Source organism: Thunnus maccoyii, chromosome 14 (genome assembly GCF_910596095.1).
Source record: "Thunnus maccoyii chromosome 14, fThuMac1.1, whole genome shotgun sequence".
Classification (NCBI taxonomy): domain Eukaryota; kingdom Metazoa; phylum Chordata; class Actinopteri; order Scombriformes; family Scombridae; genus Thunnus; species Thunnus maccoyii.
The window spans coordinates 3,915,657-3,933,522 of NC_056546.1; the positions used below are offsets into that span (position 1 = coordinate 3,915,657).

General features: G+C 38.6%; 1 protein-coding gene across 3 annotated transcripts in view; it reads left to right on the forward strand.

The window, feature by feature from the left end:
* Positions 1-17,866, forward strand: part of atrnl1a (attractin-like 1a) — a 320,080-nt gene that overhangs the window by 89,439 nt on the left and 212,775 nt on the right. For all 3 annotated transcript variants that reach the window (XM_042432657.1, XM_042432659.1, XM_042432658.1), the window contains 2 exons: positions 265-456; positions 16,364-16,612. In XM_042432657.1, coding sequence (XP_042288591.1) covers positions 265-456; positions 16,364-16,612 — 441 coding nt within the window. The remainder of the gene's footprint in view (positions 1-264; positions 457-16,363; positions 16,613-17,866) is intronic.

The following is a 17,866-nucleotide window of genomic DNA, read 5'->3' on the forward strand; positions in this document are numbered from 1 at the left end:
GACAAACTGAGAGGTTGGAAAGAGGGAAAAAGTGAAAATTGTATTAAATACATCCTTTTCTGTATGATGCAGCTAACTAAATGAGAAAATATCAGCTATATCACAGCATTAACTTGAAAAATTTAACTCATAAACTCACTTTAGTGTGAGGGGAAACTCTGAACTTCTATCTCATGATATAACTATCTTTAAATATCTTTATTATCACACATCATTTTCTTGCCCTTTGCCTCTGACCCTCTCCTCGTTTGTCCCGTTGTTCAGGGAGCCCGCAGAGTCAGAGCGTTCGTCCCTGCAGGACGCCCTGCGCTCTGCGCACCAGCTGCGCCAACTGCACCAGCCAGGCCATGGAGTGCATGTGGTGTGGAAGTACGCAGCGATGCGTCGACTCCTCGGCGTACATCATCTCCTTCCCCTACGGCCAGTGTCTGGAGTGGCAGACACAGGACTGCACTGGTGAGAGAGAGAGAAATGAAACTGGATGGAAGTTATATATGTCAGACTGTGTTCAGGGATTGGGATTTAGGTCTGTTTGAATGTGTCTTTTTACTTTGTTTTAGTATAATTGTAAGGTATTGATGAGTTACTTTCTGGATTATAATTTCACATGCAAAACATGAAATAGGTTTATATAAAATTATGCACCAGTACACTCTTTCACTTCTGTGAATGCAGGACAATTATTTGTAGTAATCTGAGTATTTTTTCCATCTTTGTATTTCTATTTTTACTGAGGTGAAGGACTTAAGTACTTTTTTCTTTACTTTAACTGGTCGGCAGTTTAGAAAGATACATGCAAATCAACTAACTTTGCTACTGAAAGTCTAGAAAGTATTTGCTGCAGTACTGTTTGCCCAATATCAAACTAAACAAAGACATTTCTAGTCAAAAACTGTTCTACTAAATGAATAGATGTAATTTCAGGAAGTGAGATTATGTTTGTGTCAGGACTGTAAACAGCTGCTGTAGGGTGAAACGTGTAGAGGTTATATCTGTGTAGACAGGTGACAAATTAAAGGAAAAACCAACATAAAGTGTCTTAGTAAGGTGTTGGGCCACCATGTGCTGCCAGAACAGATTCAATGCACCTTTGCATTGATTCTACAAGTCTCTGGACTCTACTGGAGGGATGATGATGGTGTTGGAGAGCGCTGTCTAACACGTTGGTCCAAAATCTCCCAGAGGTGTTCAATTGGGTTGAGATCTGGTGACTGTGAAGGTCATAGCATATGATTCACATCATTTTCATACTCATCAAACCATTCAGTGAGCCTTCGTGTCCTATGAATTGTATTGGGGCATTGTCATCATAGAAGAGACCACTCCCATCAGGATAGAAATGTTTCATCATAGGATAAAAGTGATCACTCACAACAACTTTGTGTTGATTTGCAGTGATCCTTCCCTCTAAGGGAACAAGTGGCTTCAAACCATGCCAACAAAACCCCCTGCACAGCCTAACAGAACCACAGGATCCCCTCACTGTAGGGGTCAAGCATTTAGACCTGTACAGTTCTCTTGGAGAACACCACTCGGGCACTCGCCCACATGTCGAGAATATAGTGAAGGATGACTCACCTGACCACATCTCTGTAGACCAGCGCCTATGGTTTTTGCACCACTGAACACTGCGTTCATCTTTGTAATGAGGGGTTTATGCACTGCAGCCCTACTATAATATCTCTCTCTATGTAATCGTCGATGGACTGTTCTCGCTCACAGTCTGATCACGTCCTGTGTTGACGTTCTCAGTCACCTGAAGAAGAGTCCCTCTTCTGTTTTTCCTTACATATCGCACTAATGCACGAGCATCACGGTCATCAAACGTGCGCTGACGACCACAAGTTCCGAACCTTTTTACTGATTCGATCTCCTCCTCTTGCCGTCTTGATACAAAATCAGAATCAACTGGGCCTGCTCGGCATTTGTATACATGCCACAGAGCGTAATTGGATGTTAATGGCTTAATTGTACCATGAAGTGCACCTGTGTGGAAGCATCTGCACTCATTATGTCTCTACTCATTAATTAAGGTTTTTCTTTTAATTCGTCACCCGTCCGTATCCTTTTGACGATCTCTTTCGTGTGGCTACGAGCACAGATGGATGGAAAAATGAGATGGAGTAGTACTCATAGCTTTTAGTGATGTGAATAGAGTTCTGTGTGTGAACACGGGAGTCATTATAGACTCATATTGATCCCTTTCTTATCAGCAGTCAGGTCTCTGCCTCTTTCTCACACACAACTGAAACAAAACACACACTCCAGCACTGAGGTAGTGCCACCTCTCCTCTAGCTGCACGGCAGAAAATCGATCATCTACAATGACACACGACTAACTCAATATGAAGTCCTTGTTGCCGTCTCTTTACATTCCTCTCTTATTAACACCTCCCTGGGGACGGTGAAGGTTTTTCAGTTTCGTCACCGCTTCTCCATGTGGTTCTGTTTGAGTACAGAGGTGTGTGTGGCGCAGGAATGTGACAGATGAGAGAGACAAGGGGGTTCTGAACTATGAAAGCTCAACAGAAATGTGACAAAGTTGTCAGACCTCGCTGTGGCCTCCCTGAATTTGCAGCTACTGATTAGTGTCGCTGTCTAAACCGTATGTCTGTGCTGTCAGCAGTCATTTGTCTTAAAGATGCTTCAGATTTGTCCACTAGGAAAGGAACATGGAGTCGCTTAAAGGGGACGTATCATGTTTGTCATTTATATACTATTATAATGTAAAATGTCTGTGTTAAACATGGTTAAAGTTCCAAAACATGAGGGGAATATATGTAAAAAGGCCACCTTCAAGTCAAAAGCCAGGGCTTCAGTCTGCTCTGAACGCCTTGTTTGCAGAGTTACTTCTACTTCCACATCGAACTGATGTCAGATTGTTCGCCCACAAATGGCCGCCCCTTTGTTGTCAAGTTGTCCGCTCTCATATTTCAGATCAGATTTGGGAGAAAAAGATGTGAAATCCGACTTCTGCTGTTTGTTTACATAGCCTTCGGAGCTGGCAGCTAACCAATCAGAATAAAGTGGGCTCATTAGGAGGCGGGCCTTAAAGAGACAAGAGCTAAAACAGCCTGTTTGATTCAGAGGCTGAACTGCATAAATAATTTAGTCTTTTTAACTGTGAATCTAGTGGCCATAGTATGAATGACCAGAGGACCTCCAGGCTGACCCATAGGACCGTTACAAATCACTGTTAAAAGATAATTATTACATGTTTTATGGCGTGACAACACTGTGGTTAAGGTCTGGTTAGGTTTAGCACAAAAAACACTTGATTAGGGTTAGGAAAAGATCATGGTTTGGGTTAAAATGATCACTTGAAATATGGTTTATACTTCCTTAAAGTTACGCAACCTTCATCGCCACGGCAACAGTAAACACCACAACGTTAAAGGTTTTTTAAAAAAGTGTCCCGACTTGCGGTTGGATACATGACACCTGCTGTTGGAAATGGGAAGCGAACAGTGGTCTCCTGCAGCAAGGTCCACTTTTTGCCATTTAACTATCTGGCCATTCACACAACCCACCTACCCATAATAAGACAAAATCATCTTATTAAATCACATTATACTATATAATCATCTGAACTTCCACGGATCATAATTACTACAGCTGCCAGATTGCATAAATATAACAATAGGTTGTTTTTGCTGGCCTGAATTTTAGATCTATACTATTGTTTTTCTTGTGCGGATGGCTTTTTTTTAATCCCACAAGTTTTGGATATTATTTGTTGTTGCTACATATTAAAATGTAACCTACAGTGCAGAGGAGCCACTTTTGATCATCTAAAGCAATAATAGATTTTCTACATGAACCATTTCAGCTCCATATAAGCTAAAACATTTCTCCTTGATCTGTGGAAGTCATCGTTATTTACTTAAAAAAGGCGAGTAGTAGTGGTAGTAAATCCTACTGTAAATCCTGAGTATGCAGTGGTGAAACATAGAAGCAACAAGACAAACTGCAGATATTACATTTGATAATATAAGCAGGGTTCTTTTGTAGATTAATTAGCTTTTTTATTTTTTAATTATAGATGGTTTGATTAAAAAAATAACTCACACATAACCAACCTAATAACTAGAGGTAGTCAATGTAGAACTAACTACAGTGGAAATGATGCTTGGTTTTAGGACGAGTAGAGGTAAAATAAAACCATATTTTATTCAGCAGTACAAGTTTCTAGTGTGGGGAGGAGAAAAAAAAAAAGTCAAAATGTTCCCCTCAGGTAAAACTTTTTAATGGTATTTTCTGTCTTTTTTGTCAGACAAATAGTCAATTTGCTACAAATTATTCTTGTTTTGTAGGAGTTAAGAAAATAGCTTATAAAACTTTGAGATTTTTTTTTTTTTTTGTCTTGTGACTGGTGATTATTATTCCTCGCCGGTGTCAGTACTCTGAGTGCAGACGGTTCTGCAGCCAAGATTGTTTTCCCTTCTTTCATTTTACCTTCAGTGCTTACATAATGGCACCTTTTCCTCCATCTCCTTTTTCTCTTTCATTATTCATATGAGTTTGGTGGCAGAAGGTGTGTAGGAGGCTTTTGTTCCGCAACTTTTTTTATTTTTTTATTTTTTACCTTTTGTTGCTACAGTTTACAATGTAAAATATGACACAATGCAAAGATTTCTTACTTTCCACATCTTCAGATACAGCATTGTTGCTCTTTTACAGTCCATCATTCTTCTGCATAGTGGTTCATATTTAACTTTGTGCCTCACTTCTCTTCTTTATTGATTAATCATATCTTGTTTAGGGAGCCAGAACTTCAGGGTACAGCTGAAGGATTTATGACTTCGTTTTTTTTTTTTTTTTTTTTTGGTAGATGCTTTTGCAAAAATATTGCTTTTCTGGAGGATCCCAACTGAACTGGGTCATTTCTTTATCAGATCAATTTGGCCCAAGGCTTTGTGTATCATTCCTATTTTTCATATTGGCTGGAGGCTCACTATGCACTCCTCCACACAACCTCCTTGAAATAATTAGCTCCAGTGTTGCCCCAGCAGTCACATTTATTTTGAAGTTTTGGGAGCTCTTTCGAAAAGTAGATTTTTCAGTCCCAGCCTGATTGTACTGTACTCTTCCTCCTTTCTTTGGCTTATATGACAGCCTCCAGCTCCATACTTTACTCTTTTTAAGATGTCCCTAGGTCTTGCACCTTCAGCTTTATGGAAATGAATATGTCAGCTGTGGAAGAGTGTGTAAATTAAACATATCATTCTAGATGTCAGCTTGACAATACTCTTTTTTTTTTCTGCATAGCCTGAGAGGTCAATGTTTATTTGCTTCTTCTGCTGGTTTATATCCGCAACAGCCGCTGTGGATGCCCACATTCAGGCGTTAATTCTGCATCTATCCTGTGGGAACTGCTGGCAGTAGCTTTTTCATCCTTCAGTAGATAGGAAGATACAGAAAGACTTTCACAAACAACTGCTTTTGGGGATGGAGAACAACTGCAGTGCTGCCTTTCAGCTCTGATTTGAAGTGAGTTTACATTTTAACAGTGTAGACACTGTAGCCCCCTTTTTAAACTCACTTCACTAATTCTAAATTAAGATAAACTCATCATTTATTGATATTCATCAGGATCAGACACTTGGATTCCTGTTGAAGCTCTGCTGAGGCCTGTACGCTTCATTTTTTGAGTGTGCTGTTGATGTACACAACTGTCCTACAATGTAGCACACAGAGGGAAAGGAGGAGATGCTCACAGCTGCAAAAGAAATTGAAAAAATAATTGTGGGTGGTGGTGAGACCCAGAAACACCAAAACAGATAAAAAATAAAAACAATAAATAAATATCTTTGGAAAAATACATTGCTGTTTTTCAAATGTAATTGGCAGTGACGTCCTAAAGCTGCAAATCTGTCTTTTATCATTTTTAACTTCAAACACGTACTACCAACATTTGTACAGACTGTATAAAATGTATATGTAGTATAAAATTGGGACACAATTTTATGTGCTTAGGATCATTGTCCTGCTGCACTCCCCTAAAATCGGGATATATATATATATATATATATATATATATAACAATAACATGCATGTTTCCAGGTCTATGTTTTTGCTACCAGTCCTCCACTGCTCATCTAATAAACAACCACCAAACATCTTTAAAGCATGCAAAGATATTCCAGTGAAGCCCCATATCAAAAACATAGACCTGGAAACATGCATGTTATTTCCTCTTTATATGCAATAAAATGTTTTTCCATATGATTTATTAGCCAAAACCACTACTATTGTTTTATAAATTAAAGTGCCAGCAAATGAGCCTTAATATTATCATCACATCAACATCAACACATCCCACCAGCACAATTAAATATAATTATAATAATGAAACAACAGTATAGGTCTAAAATCAAGCAAGAAACAAGCTATAGTTATGTTTACGCCATCTAGTGGCCATAGTATGAATGACCAGAGGACTTTCAGAACAACCCATAGGAATGTTACAAATTACTGTTAAAAACCTTTGTTGCCATGGCAACAGTAAACACCACAACGTTAAAGGTTTTTCAAAAAAGTGTCGCGGCTTGCAGTTGACACTCGCAGTTGGAAATGGGAAGCGAGCAGTGCTATCTGACTGTCTAATGAGACAAAATCATCTTATCAAATCACCTGATACTGACATCATCTGAACTGTGTCTAATAACCTAATCGCATCTAACATCTAATAAACAACCCCCCAAACATCTTTAAAGGGAAAAGTCGGCACTTTAAACATCAAATCCAATACGCTGTAGTACAGAGACAAAAACAATGAAGATGGTACAGTATGTGGAGGAGTGTAATATTAGAAACACATTTCAGTGAGATACAACAAAACCAACACAAACTAAAACTTAAAAATAATCAAAAAGATGAATCAACACCTCCGCCAGAGTGTTAAGAACAACTCCGGCTGTATTAGATTGCGAGTTTACGAGGGTTTGGTCACTCGGTGTGTATTTTTGTTGTTCAGACAGGAGACTACAACAGGTCAGTGACTCTGATCTGATTATAGTTGAACATGGGTTTCTCTCTCTCTCTCTCACACACACACACACACACACACACACACACACACACACACACACACACACACACACACACACACACACAGGTAGACCAGATGATGGTTATGTTGTTGTTGCTGATATTGGTTCTGCTGCAGAGAGAAATAGGCTTATTTTCTCTGAGGCAATCTTCACAAGAAGTGTGTGTATATGTGTGTGTGTGTGTGTGTGTGTGTGTTTTTTTGTCCATCCAACATGATGTCTGTCTGTAGCTTCACATGCTACAGGAGAAGAGCGAATGGAGAAGGCAGCTTATGGCTCCTACACTTGATGTATTATGCATGGAGGCTCCCAGATCTGTATGCTACTGGCTTCAGCGATGATAACTGTCAAGTACTGTAGGAGCAAATGGATTACACGAGATGAAGCCAGACGATACGTGCTATTCAGGGACACCAAATATCAAACCCGGTGTGATGAACAGAATGTGGCACTGAGACGATTGTGCTGAGAGAATTTTTGATAAGATGAAAATCCTCCCCCCTCCCTTCCTCCCCCCCCCAGCAGGGACAAGCAATCCTTCTCTTTGCTGCAACAAGATAGCTTAAACTCCTCAGAACATTTGTCATCTGTTGTGTTTAGGTGTCCTCCAGGTTGTTTCTGTCAATGAAGATGACTAATATCCTGATTTCAATAGAGCTGTATCTTTTTTTTTTTTCTTTTTGGATGGTTTTAGAAAGGAAACATGAGGTAAAGTAGAAATCTTGTTTATTCTGTTATCACATAAAGCATGCGGCGGATATTCACTATATTTCAGAAGCCGACGTCAGAGAAATGTTGCGCTTAATGTTTCTCGTTGACAGAACTTAAAAGGCGTTGAGGCTCTTCAGTCTCCGAGTGATGACAGAAACTTGTGAAATTTTTTTTAGCAACTGATGTTTTGTGGAGCCAACTCATGTCCTCTTGGATTTAATCTAGTTACTACACTTATCTGAAGAACCTGACAGAAATCTGCAGATTGTTGCATTGTTTGACAAAAAAGTAAATGTAAATATTAAGTTAGTTTGTGTATATTCAATTTGGATATACCACTTGTTAAAAGATCCTTCTAAGTGTCTGTAAAATTTAGTAGTTTTTAGCTGTGCTAGCAGCTTAGCATGTTGTCTAATACACACTTGGTGCATAGAAAAATGAAATAATCCAAAATAAAGTAGTGAAGTCACACAGTCTTAACATTATCATTTGATTCAAAATGCAAAGTTTCAGTCATAGATGGTCCGGGTATCATCGGATCTTCACCATAGCAACAGTCGCCAAGGATCATGGCTAGGCTAATGTAGTCGCTTCCGCTATCGTACAAAACATGACAAAAATACTTGATTTCTAAAACAAAATTGCACAACTTTTGAATCTGGTTTTCTGGATTTTCGTTTGGAAACAAAAAAGGAATAGATCACGTGATTTTGTTTTTGGTTTCAAACGCAAAAACGAATTGGCTTTATGTCCGCAGACCCGTTCAATATTCAATCCAAAAAGGAATAATGATAAAACGAATCGGCGAAAACCAAAAACGGGCCGGGTTTGATCGGTTTATCATTATTTGATTCTGACACCAAAAACGTTTTTTATGTTTTTGTTTTTTGGTTTTTGAATTACGAATTATCCGATGATACCTGGACCATAGACTTTCATTCGGCATCAAATCCTATGAAACATTTTTATGCGAGAGCAGACTGCAGCAACCAGATCACATCACAAGTTTAACTTTATTGTCCCTGAAGGGGAATCTGAAATGTGGCCATTTAAAACATAGAAGACGCACATAGAGGACGGTACCATGCAAAACCATCTTAATACATGAAATATGTGCATCAAGAGCTGAGGTTTTTATAGGTCAGTGGAAACATTTTATTATTCCAGGCTTTGTATTTCCACTCTGGTTGTAAAACTTCTTTTTTTCTTTTCTTTTTTAATTAATTTAACCAAAATAAATAAAAATAAATAAAAACCACAACACAAGAGGAAACACAAATACAGAAAGAAAAAAAAACCCAAAAAACAAACAAAAATCAGCAGTATTCACAACCTGTTTGTATGAACTTAAACTGTTATATCCGTTACCCCCATACTTATGACCATTCCTCTTTCAAGTATATTGCTATGGGTGACCAGTCCCTTACAAACTCCTCAAGAGTGCCTCTTAACACATATGAAAGTCTTTCCAATGGAAAAATGGACACAAGTTTTTCATACCACATGAGGATATTAGGGGGCTCTTTGTCCAGATATTTTTGTAATATATATAAAATCCCGTCACAAACACCTGAGACATCAATAACTATTTAAAAGTATCCCTAATATGAGACAGATAATGTATCCCAAGATCCTCATATATTCATTGTTTATCTCATTTTGAGATGTTGTTTTTTTAATCAATTATTCATGTAGTAATTTGCTCAGGTCATTATTTACGTTTGGATGGATTTAATTATACTTGTCACAGATATTTGTGGTCCTTGTGAATATTTTCTAATGAGTTTGGTGATCCCTCTGACTTCTCATCTAGCGTCGTCAACATGTTGACAGTTCTGATTCAGAGGGAAATGTCTTACAATAGACATGAAATTTGGTGCAGACGTTTATGTTTCCCACAAGACAAGTTGGAAGAACGTTGATATCAATGTAAAATATCACAAATGACTTTCTGCTTGCACTGTCCTCTCACAAAAACTATATACTTCCACGCACCTCAGGACACTTCCATGACAAAGCATATCTGCCACAACTGCTAAGGATCAAAAACATATATTAGACCTCGACTTTTATGCATCTTACAAGTTGTTTTTCTTGACAATGAGCGTTTCACAGAGCTGTTTCAAATCTCTGTTGAATTTTCACTTTCCCTCTTCAAGTTCTCTCAAGTCTTAAAATGCCTCACAAATCAAGTAGAGTCCCTGCTTTGCACACATCTTAAATACACCAGCCATAATTCATAATTTAATTGCAGTAAAGTACTATAAATGGAGATTAAATTACTGCTATCCCTCTTTGTTCATCTCCTGTCGTCGGTACAGGAGAGTGTTTACTCTGCTGCTGAGCCGTGTGTTCAAACACAGAGCGAGGACAGAATAATCACCCTTTTTGCAAGAAATTACAGGAACATTGACATTTAAGCAGTTTGAAGTGCATAAATCAGTGTCTGTTTTTATCTTGATAAACGTCCACACAGGAGAAAAAAAAAAAAAAAAGTAGCCAGTGTAGTCAGTCAGTCAACAGTTTAATCTTTGGAGAGCACGATTAGATCAGATGTGAGGTTTTTAATCATGAAATATTTTTCCCACCCTCATGGGAAATACAGGCAAGGCTCCGTCCAAAAGGACATTTACTCTGGAAATAGCCTGAAGCTAATGCCACGTAATAGCACAAGGTACAGCTAAATCTTCGATGCTGTTAACTAAAAACTAAAGCCTTGTAAAGCCTTCAGGCACACGCTCTCTACTTCTCTCTCTCTCTCTCTCTCATCTTCATCTACCCCCGAGTCCAACAACACCGCATGAGGCAGTAACCTCTCTTAATTCTTTCCATGTGGAACACAGATGAAAACCAGATAATTGGAAATGCTATTAAAAATAGAAAAGACCGAGGCATAGAGAACATACTGTAGCAGGTAAATTATATTATCTACACACAAGCCGTTATGTAATCGAACGTCTAAAGGACTTTTTTCTGTCTGTGCAGGAATGTGATTTTTTTTTTGGCTGCACTCCTCTCTCACTTCTGTATTGAGCTGCTTCCATTCATGTCATTTTAGTTTCCTCGGGGGGGCAGTTTCATCATATCTGTGGCATGTAGGCTGATGCCTGAAATACTTGATCCATTTGTTCTCATTGATTTTGACATGTTTTTTCCAAATGCAGTCAGGAGCTTAAAAGTGTGTTTAGGGAGGAAGTCTGTATGCTGCTTCTGAATTTAGAACTGAGCGTAACCACATGTGTTTAGATGATGATGTAACCTCTGTCTCTTGATGACTGTTTGAACAAGGCGGTAAAATACTACTAAGGAAAAGAATAAAGTGTGCTTGTTGCGTGAGGTAACTTGTATTTTCAACAAAAAATAGAATTATTTTCTGGGTCATCCAAATATTTTTATGCCCTAAAACTGTTGAAGATTTGATGAAATTTGTAGGAGAAGAAAAAAAAAATATGTCCATTCAAGTAGTTACTGAAAAATAAAGGTGTTTTACATGTTAGTTCAGGAGTTCAGGAGACAAAATATAAAGTGTTTTAAGTTTTGGTCACATGGTTGTGTTATAATATCTTAAAAAGATCTTATAATCCAACAAATATGAATAAAAAAAAGACATCGGCATGAAAGTCTTCTGGTAAAATCATCAGTACAAAAGATGAACATCTGTGTTCGAAATGATCTGGATCTTTGATAATTAGTCAATGGTACAAGTTTGGGTTACAAGTTAACTACAACTCCCAAGGTTCATTTCTGCAAGAAACAGCCAATCACAGATGTTAAAATTTGGTCATGTGTGCCACAAACAACGAGTGGAAGCGAAAGATTATGGTGTTGAGAAAACCGATTTTACAGTCTGCAGCATGAGTCGGCAACTATAATGTCGTGTCAAAGCGTTTTGAATCCATTACAATCTGATTGGCGCCTCTGACTGGCTTCTTCTTCTCCATAGCAACGGTGGCCAAGGCTCTTGGTTATTGTGGTATTCTTAGCCGTCCACCCAAATCCCAAACAAAACATAATCTCTCAGAAACAAAATTGAAGTGATTGAAGCTAGCAGTCATAATGTAAACCTATAGGATCACTGCATTATCCAGGAGAGTCTTGTGTTTCTATGTTAAATAATACTGAGGAGGTGATTTAAAGACATTTTTTGAAATGGGAATAAAGAGTAGGAGGGAAAATCACTTCAAGAACCAGCACACTTGACAGATCTATTAAGTTTAGAGCAGAAAGTTTGACAGAGTTGTAAAACGTCAAATATCTCACAACTATTTCTCGTCATTCCCTATTAATCAAAAAATGTTCCCAATGTGTGGATCCAAATGCCAGTTTGTCACCTCAAATGCTTCTATAAACTGAATTTGGTGGGAAAACTTATGATAAATGCAACTATTTCCATAAAAGCTGCTGTTTTTCCACCATTGACAGTGTCCAATCAGGTGTAGAAAGAGTTCATGTGAATGTGAAGGGGGGGGAAACTGTCAAGCAGGTGCCTACTTAGCACTGCCTGATCATTATGAGTGAAGCAAAAATTGTGGGCTGGCACTTCGCGTCTAATAACCTGACCTGGAGGGACGCAAATTAGCTGCCGCAAATGGGTGCAAATTGGATCTCATTAATCAAAGAGAAGCAAAGAATTTCCTTTTTTTTTTTTTTTGAAATGTTAAGGTTTTGGCGGATGAAAAGTGTTGGAGGTTACAAAAAAAGTGGCGACCAATTTCTTGTAATTTGAAACATATTTCAAAAATGATAAACAGGCCCGGTATATTTATTGGATATTAAAGTCTGCTCTTGGGTATGTAAATATGTGCTTTTCTAGTAGAGGAAACCATACTGTGTGGTGGATTAGGGATACTCTGTTGAACCGCCTCTCTTTGAACTCTTGACTATAGTGGAGATCCAGCGAGTTTTCAGATGAGAACTTGGAAAAAAAAAAAAAAAAAGAGGAGAGGAAATAAGGTGAAAGGAAAAAAACCTGAGGGAAGAACACAGTAGGGGAGAGAGAGAGACGAAAAGAGAAGATGGAGAAAAAGAAGTTCTGTCCTTTGTGATTTAATTTATGCCCACAGTGTTTTAAAGAAAACCAGAAAAAAAATCTAATTAAATCAAAATGACGGGAAATGAGAGAGGAGAGGGTATAATGGTGAAGAAAGCAGCTCTGAATGAGAGCAAAAGGGGAAGATGGCTTACTGAATAGAAATAGAAAAAAAAAAAAAAAAGATGCAGCAGAGGAGGATAAAAATGTGGCAGAGAGGAGATAAAGAGTGAATCTGAGACAGGGAGTGCAGAAGTTTGTAATTATAAAGAGGGAGAGAACAAATGAATCAGCATTGCCACAGTTGAATAATGCAACGAGAGCTCGCAAACACACATAGGGTGTATTTCAAGCAGAGCTAGCTAGCAGGGACAGAGAGAGAGAGAGAGAGAAAGAGAGAGAGAAAGAGATACAGGTTCAGCTAGAACATCTGTGGCTTATGGAAATGGCTCGTGTTCAAAAGAGAAACAACTTCTGGTGAAAATGCTAATTTTACTTGACGCTGCATTTGAATCATCTCGCCAGGCTATAAGAAACAACACCTCGGATAACTTCTCTCAACCTTTTGGTTTTCTTGTGTGTACACGCCAAGATACCCACGGTGTCTTACCTTTTCTCTCTCTCTCTCTTTCTTTCTCCTGTGAGCGAGCGTTCCCACCCTCGCTTTGTAGACTAAAATTTATTATGACAGGAAGACGAGTTGATGTTGTGAACGAGAGCAACAACAAGACTGAAAGGTTCAAAAAGCAAAAGCTGTAAAAAAAAAAAAAAAGTTAACTTCGGAAGGCCGGCTTCTCCTGAGAAACACTCGGTTTCTTATTCTTGTCACCTGTCGTCTTATTCTCTGGCACTTTCACTGAACGCAGAAAAGGGCTTCAGTATGGAGATTTTTGTTTTCCTTTACAGGCATTGAATGCCATTCAATAATAATAAAAAAAAAAAGAAACAGAAAGTGTCATTTTTAATTTGAACCAGTAAAGCGTTTTTGAATGTCAGATCCATTTTATGAATACAAATGCGTTTCTCAACACATGAGAACGGCGTAGGGACAGAAAAGTCAATTTATTTATAAATGTTGGGGGTCAGACAAAAGGTGAAAACACAAGACGGCAAGTATGTTAGCGGAGGTATATTAAATCTTTAAAGGCTTTTATTGTTTATGCTTTGGTTGGAGCTGTTTAGATGAAACTACGTGCAGTGTGACGGACAAATATATGGTCAAATATATGATTTAAAGTGTCACTTTCAACATGTGTGGAGGAAATCTTCCATTAGAAAAATGCAGACACTACATTTAAAGTCAGAATGTATCATAAATTCAAGTTTATTTGACAGCTAATCACAACGCTACAAAATCTAAATATAGGCTATATACTTGGCAATGAAGTTCTGTGATGAATTGTGAAGACACCATGAAATGGAAACAGTAACTTTTTAGATATCAATTAAAATTTAATGGCAACCTCAAGCATAAAAATTCAATTAATCCCATCCTTTTGTCCCTCCTATCAAGGTCTTGAAGTCTGAAACCTCTTTAACACTGGAGAAAAAACCCACTAACACCCACTAACATCTGGCTTTTGTCTTCAGTGTGAAAGGGTACGATCGGCATTCATACCCGGGTCAAATGACTCGGCAGTAGTCAGGGGTATTTATCAGCTTCAGCCCTGATCGGCAGTGATGTAAACATGACACCAGGGTGGACACGCTAATTTTCACCCCCTTTCCAACTGTTCTTTCATCTGTTACATATGGTCTCATCCATATGTTTACGTCAAGCGGATAGTTCCCGGTCTAAAAAGTGAAGCCAATGCAGAATTGCCGTGAATCTGCATTCTCTCTAATGGCCAGCAGGGGGCGACCACACTGGTTGCAAAAAGAAAACCGATTGTATGGAAGTCTATGAGAAAATGACCCTACTTCTCACTTGATTTATTACCTCAGTAAACATATAGCTTCATCCCTTTGTTTATGTAGTATTAGCATGCTAGGCTAACAGTCCATTAACTGTGTGACTTTATATCTGTGTTGTGACATCTTTTAGAGCACACAAACACCGTAAACACACTTGTCACCTGGCCAACATGGTGCTGTCAATCCAGAAACAGTGCGGCAACATTTTATACAGTCAATGTGCTACACACAGCACAGCTATGCTAATGATGCTAGCCATGATAACTAGCTGCTAGCCGTGATGTCGAACATGACACAATAGAAAAAAAAACAGAAAGGAAAATTCGTCTTCTGGCAATGTGAAAGGAGTCAATCACCCGCATATACACATTAATTTTGGTGTAAAAAGGATGTAAGACTTGAGGACTTGAAGCCATTTTTGTAGAGTCTACAAGGTCATATTTGTTTTTAAATGAAAAAAAATGTTTTTTTGGAAACAATTGGAAATTTTGTTGATAGATGAATGAATTGATCTACCAATAAACTTTGTAATTGGTTGGGGATTATTTATAAATGCTAAAAAATGGAAATTATTTAAATACGGTTTGCCTCAAAATACTAGTTTGAATACAGAATTCGATTGGCTGAAATTGCAGATGAATATTTAGCTTTTTAGTGATTGAAGCTTGAGATGGAAAAAGTACATTTTCTAGATAATATTGTGAGACCAGATGGTCTTGTTAAACTGGCTGAACCATTAAGACTGATCACTAACTCGTTATTTCGCTCCCCAAATATCATGTTTTTACAGAAATCACACCATTGTAATAGTCCATTTATGTCAGCAGTTATAACAGTGACATTTTGGATCAAAATTTATGTATTTTAATTAAATCTCTGTGATCAGTGGAAAGTACAGTAACTATTTGTGCTGCTTTTGCTTTTTGAGTTGAAAACTTTGCAGAACTTGGATACAAAAAGTTCATATTAGCTTTATTGCACCATCCAATTTCATACAATCCCAGTCTGCCCCATGGCAATCAATGCCAATAGAGCTTTTTTTCTTCTACATCACCAAGTTTCCAGCTCCATGTATTTCAAAACAAAAAAAAGTCTGAAATGACATATGTGTACATTTTGCTGACAAGTGACGCCTTGTAGCTGTAAATTATGACTTTATTTCCCACCAAGTCAGCGCTGTTTTCTTTTAACCAGAACCTTCATCTGTTCCTCACCTGAACCAAGTAGTTTTAATGCTGAGGCCCAACAAAACTGAACATTAACCATGATGTTGGCAGATCAGAAAAAGCTGATCATTTTCTGATCAGATGATCTAAAAACTTTTTTGTAACTGTGATTTGTAACATCTTTTAGAAGGCACTGACAAACAATGTTGTCCTGGTAGTAAGGATGTTAGATCAGGGTTGTTTTGGATGACAAATGGCCTATTTCATCAGTAAGTTTGACGCAGTGCAAACAGATTTTGCTGTACCACTTTCATGTCTAATTGGTCACTAAGGAAGTAAAGAGGCCATGGCGTGGTGCCTAATTTTATACACTAGTGTGGTGCAAGTTTGTATTTTTATTTGTGGACAAAACAGAAACCTAACACGCTTCTCTTCACTTGTCTCTAACCATTGTTTCTGTCTTTTGGTTCCCTCTCACCTCCAACTTTCAGCCCAGAACTGTTCAGGTCTGAGGACATGTGCAGACTGTCTGGAGAGGGCGGAGTGCGGTTGGTGTGGTGATCCCAGTAACACCGGCAGAGGCGTTTGCATGGAGGGCTCCTACCGAGGGCCCCTGAAACCCGCTAATGCCAGGACTGGACCCCGAGATCGGGATAGACTGCGAGACCGGGACATGATACTGGATCAGAGTCTCTGTTCGGCTGATAGGGGCTACAACTGGGCCTTCATCCAGTGCCCAGGTGAGTGAACCACTGGATAAAACCACATTGGGAAGGTGTCATTTTAGATAAAAAAAATTCCACCAAAAAGTTACAATTACCTTGTTAAAAAATGACTCCTCATCCTTGTCCGTCATTGAAAATCCAGAATGTATGAAGATTTCTCCTACTTCACTGTGAAGTCCATGCTCAGTGTATGTGCACTGAAAGCTTCCACATTACACTTATGTAAGATGCATAATGGAACATTACTGGTTCCAAACTAGTTGTGATGTCACAAATCATGCTCATAAAGTGAAGGAACTTGACAATGAAGGCTTGTGGTTTGCCTTGTACTGCTGATGGCCTCTGAGGAGTGCAGTTGTTGGGAAGATCCATGAGTTTGGGTAACCAGTCTGCCAAGAAGGCAGCACCATCGTGCCACTCACCACCTTCAGGAAACCCTACCAGTCTCAGGTTTTTCTATCTTTTGCAATCTTTAAAGTCAACCAGTTTGTCTTCAACTCAACAAGTTCATTACTGTACCTGTCATAGCTGTCTGTCGTGTCCTGGCACAGATCAACAGTCGCAGCCTCGTATCCTACATGTTTGGACTCCAGTTGTTTGATAGAATCGTTTGTTTGTTATCATAATTAGCCAGTTTTTCGATTGCCTCATCCAGTTTAAGATTATTATTTTTTTTGGCACTCTTTGCTTTTACTGGACAGTTGTTAGCAAAGAGTCTGACAGTAAACAAGGGCAGACAGATGGCTATGACAGGCAACAAAGGTCCCCCGCAGCAGTCGAACCAGGGACGTTGTGGTTATGTGGAATATGTGCCAAACTCTTCCAGTTTAATTAGTCGACTTGATATTGTTTCTTGAATTGTAACTGTGAAATTCTTTCACAAACCAAAGATGCAGTTTCAGAGTCGTTTACTTCTTCTTCCAGAGATTCCTCTTTTTTCTTTGTTTTCGGTCACGTTGTTCTTTTGTAGAGTGCTCATTCACACTGTTACTCACACTGCGCCCACAAGTCTGTTTAGGGACTTTATCCAATTACAGTCCATACAAGTATATATGAAGCTCTGCGCAAACAATTCTGATCACTGTGTTGCCATCTTGGTCCCCACTGAGCACACCCAATTGCCCCCCCCCCTCCACAAAAAAACCCCCAAAAGCAAGTCATGCTAGTAGGTACATACCTTAAACTCAGATTTTTTCGGTGAGTACAAAGAAACTTTCCACAAGCATCATTCTGCACAGTGTGGGTCAAACCATCCATATAAAAGAAGAA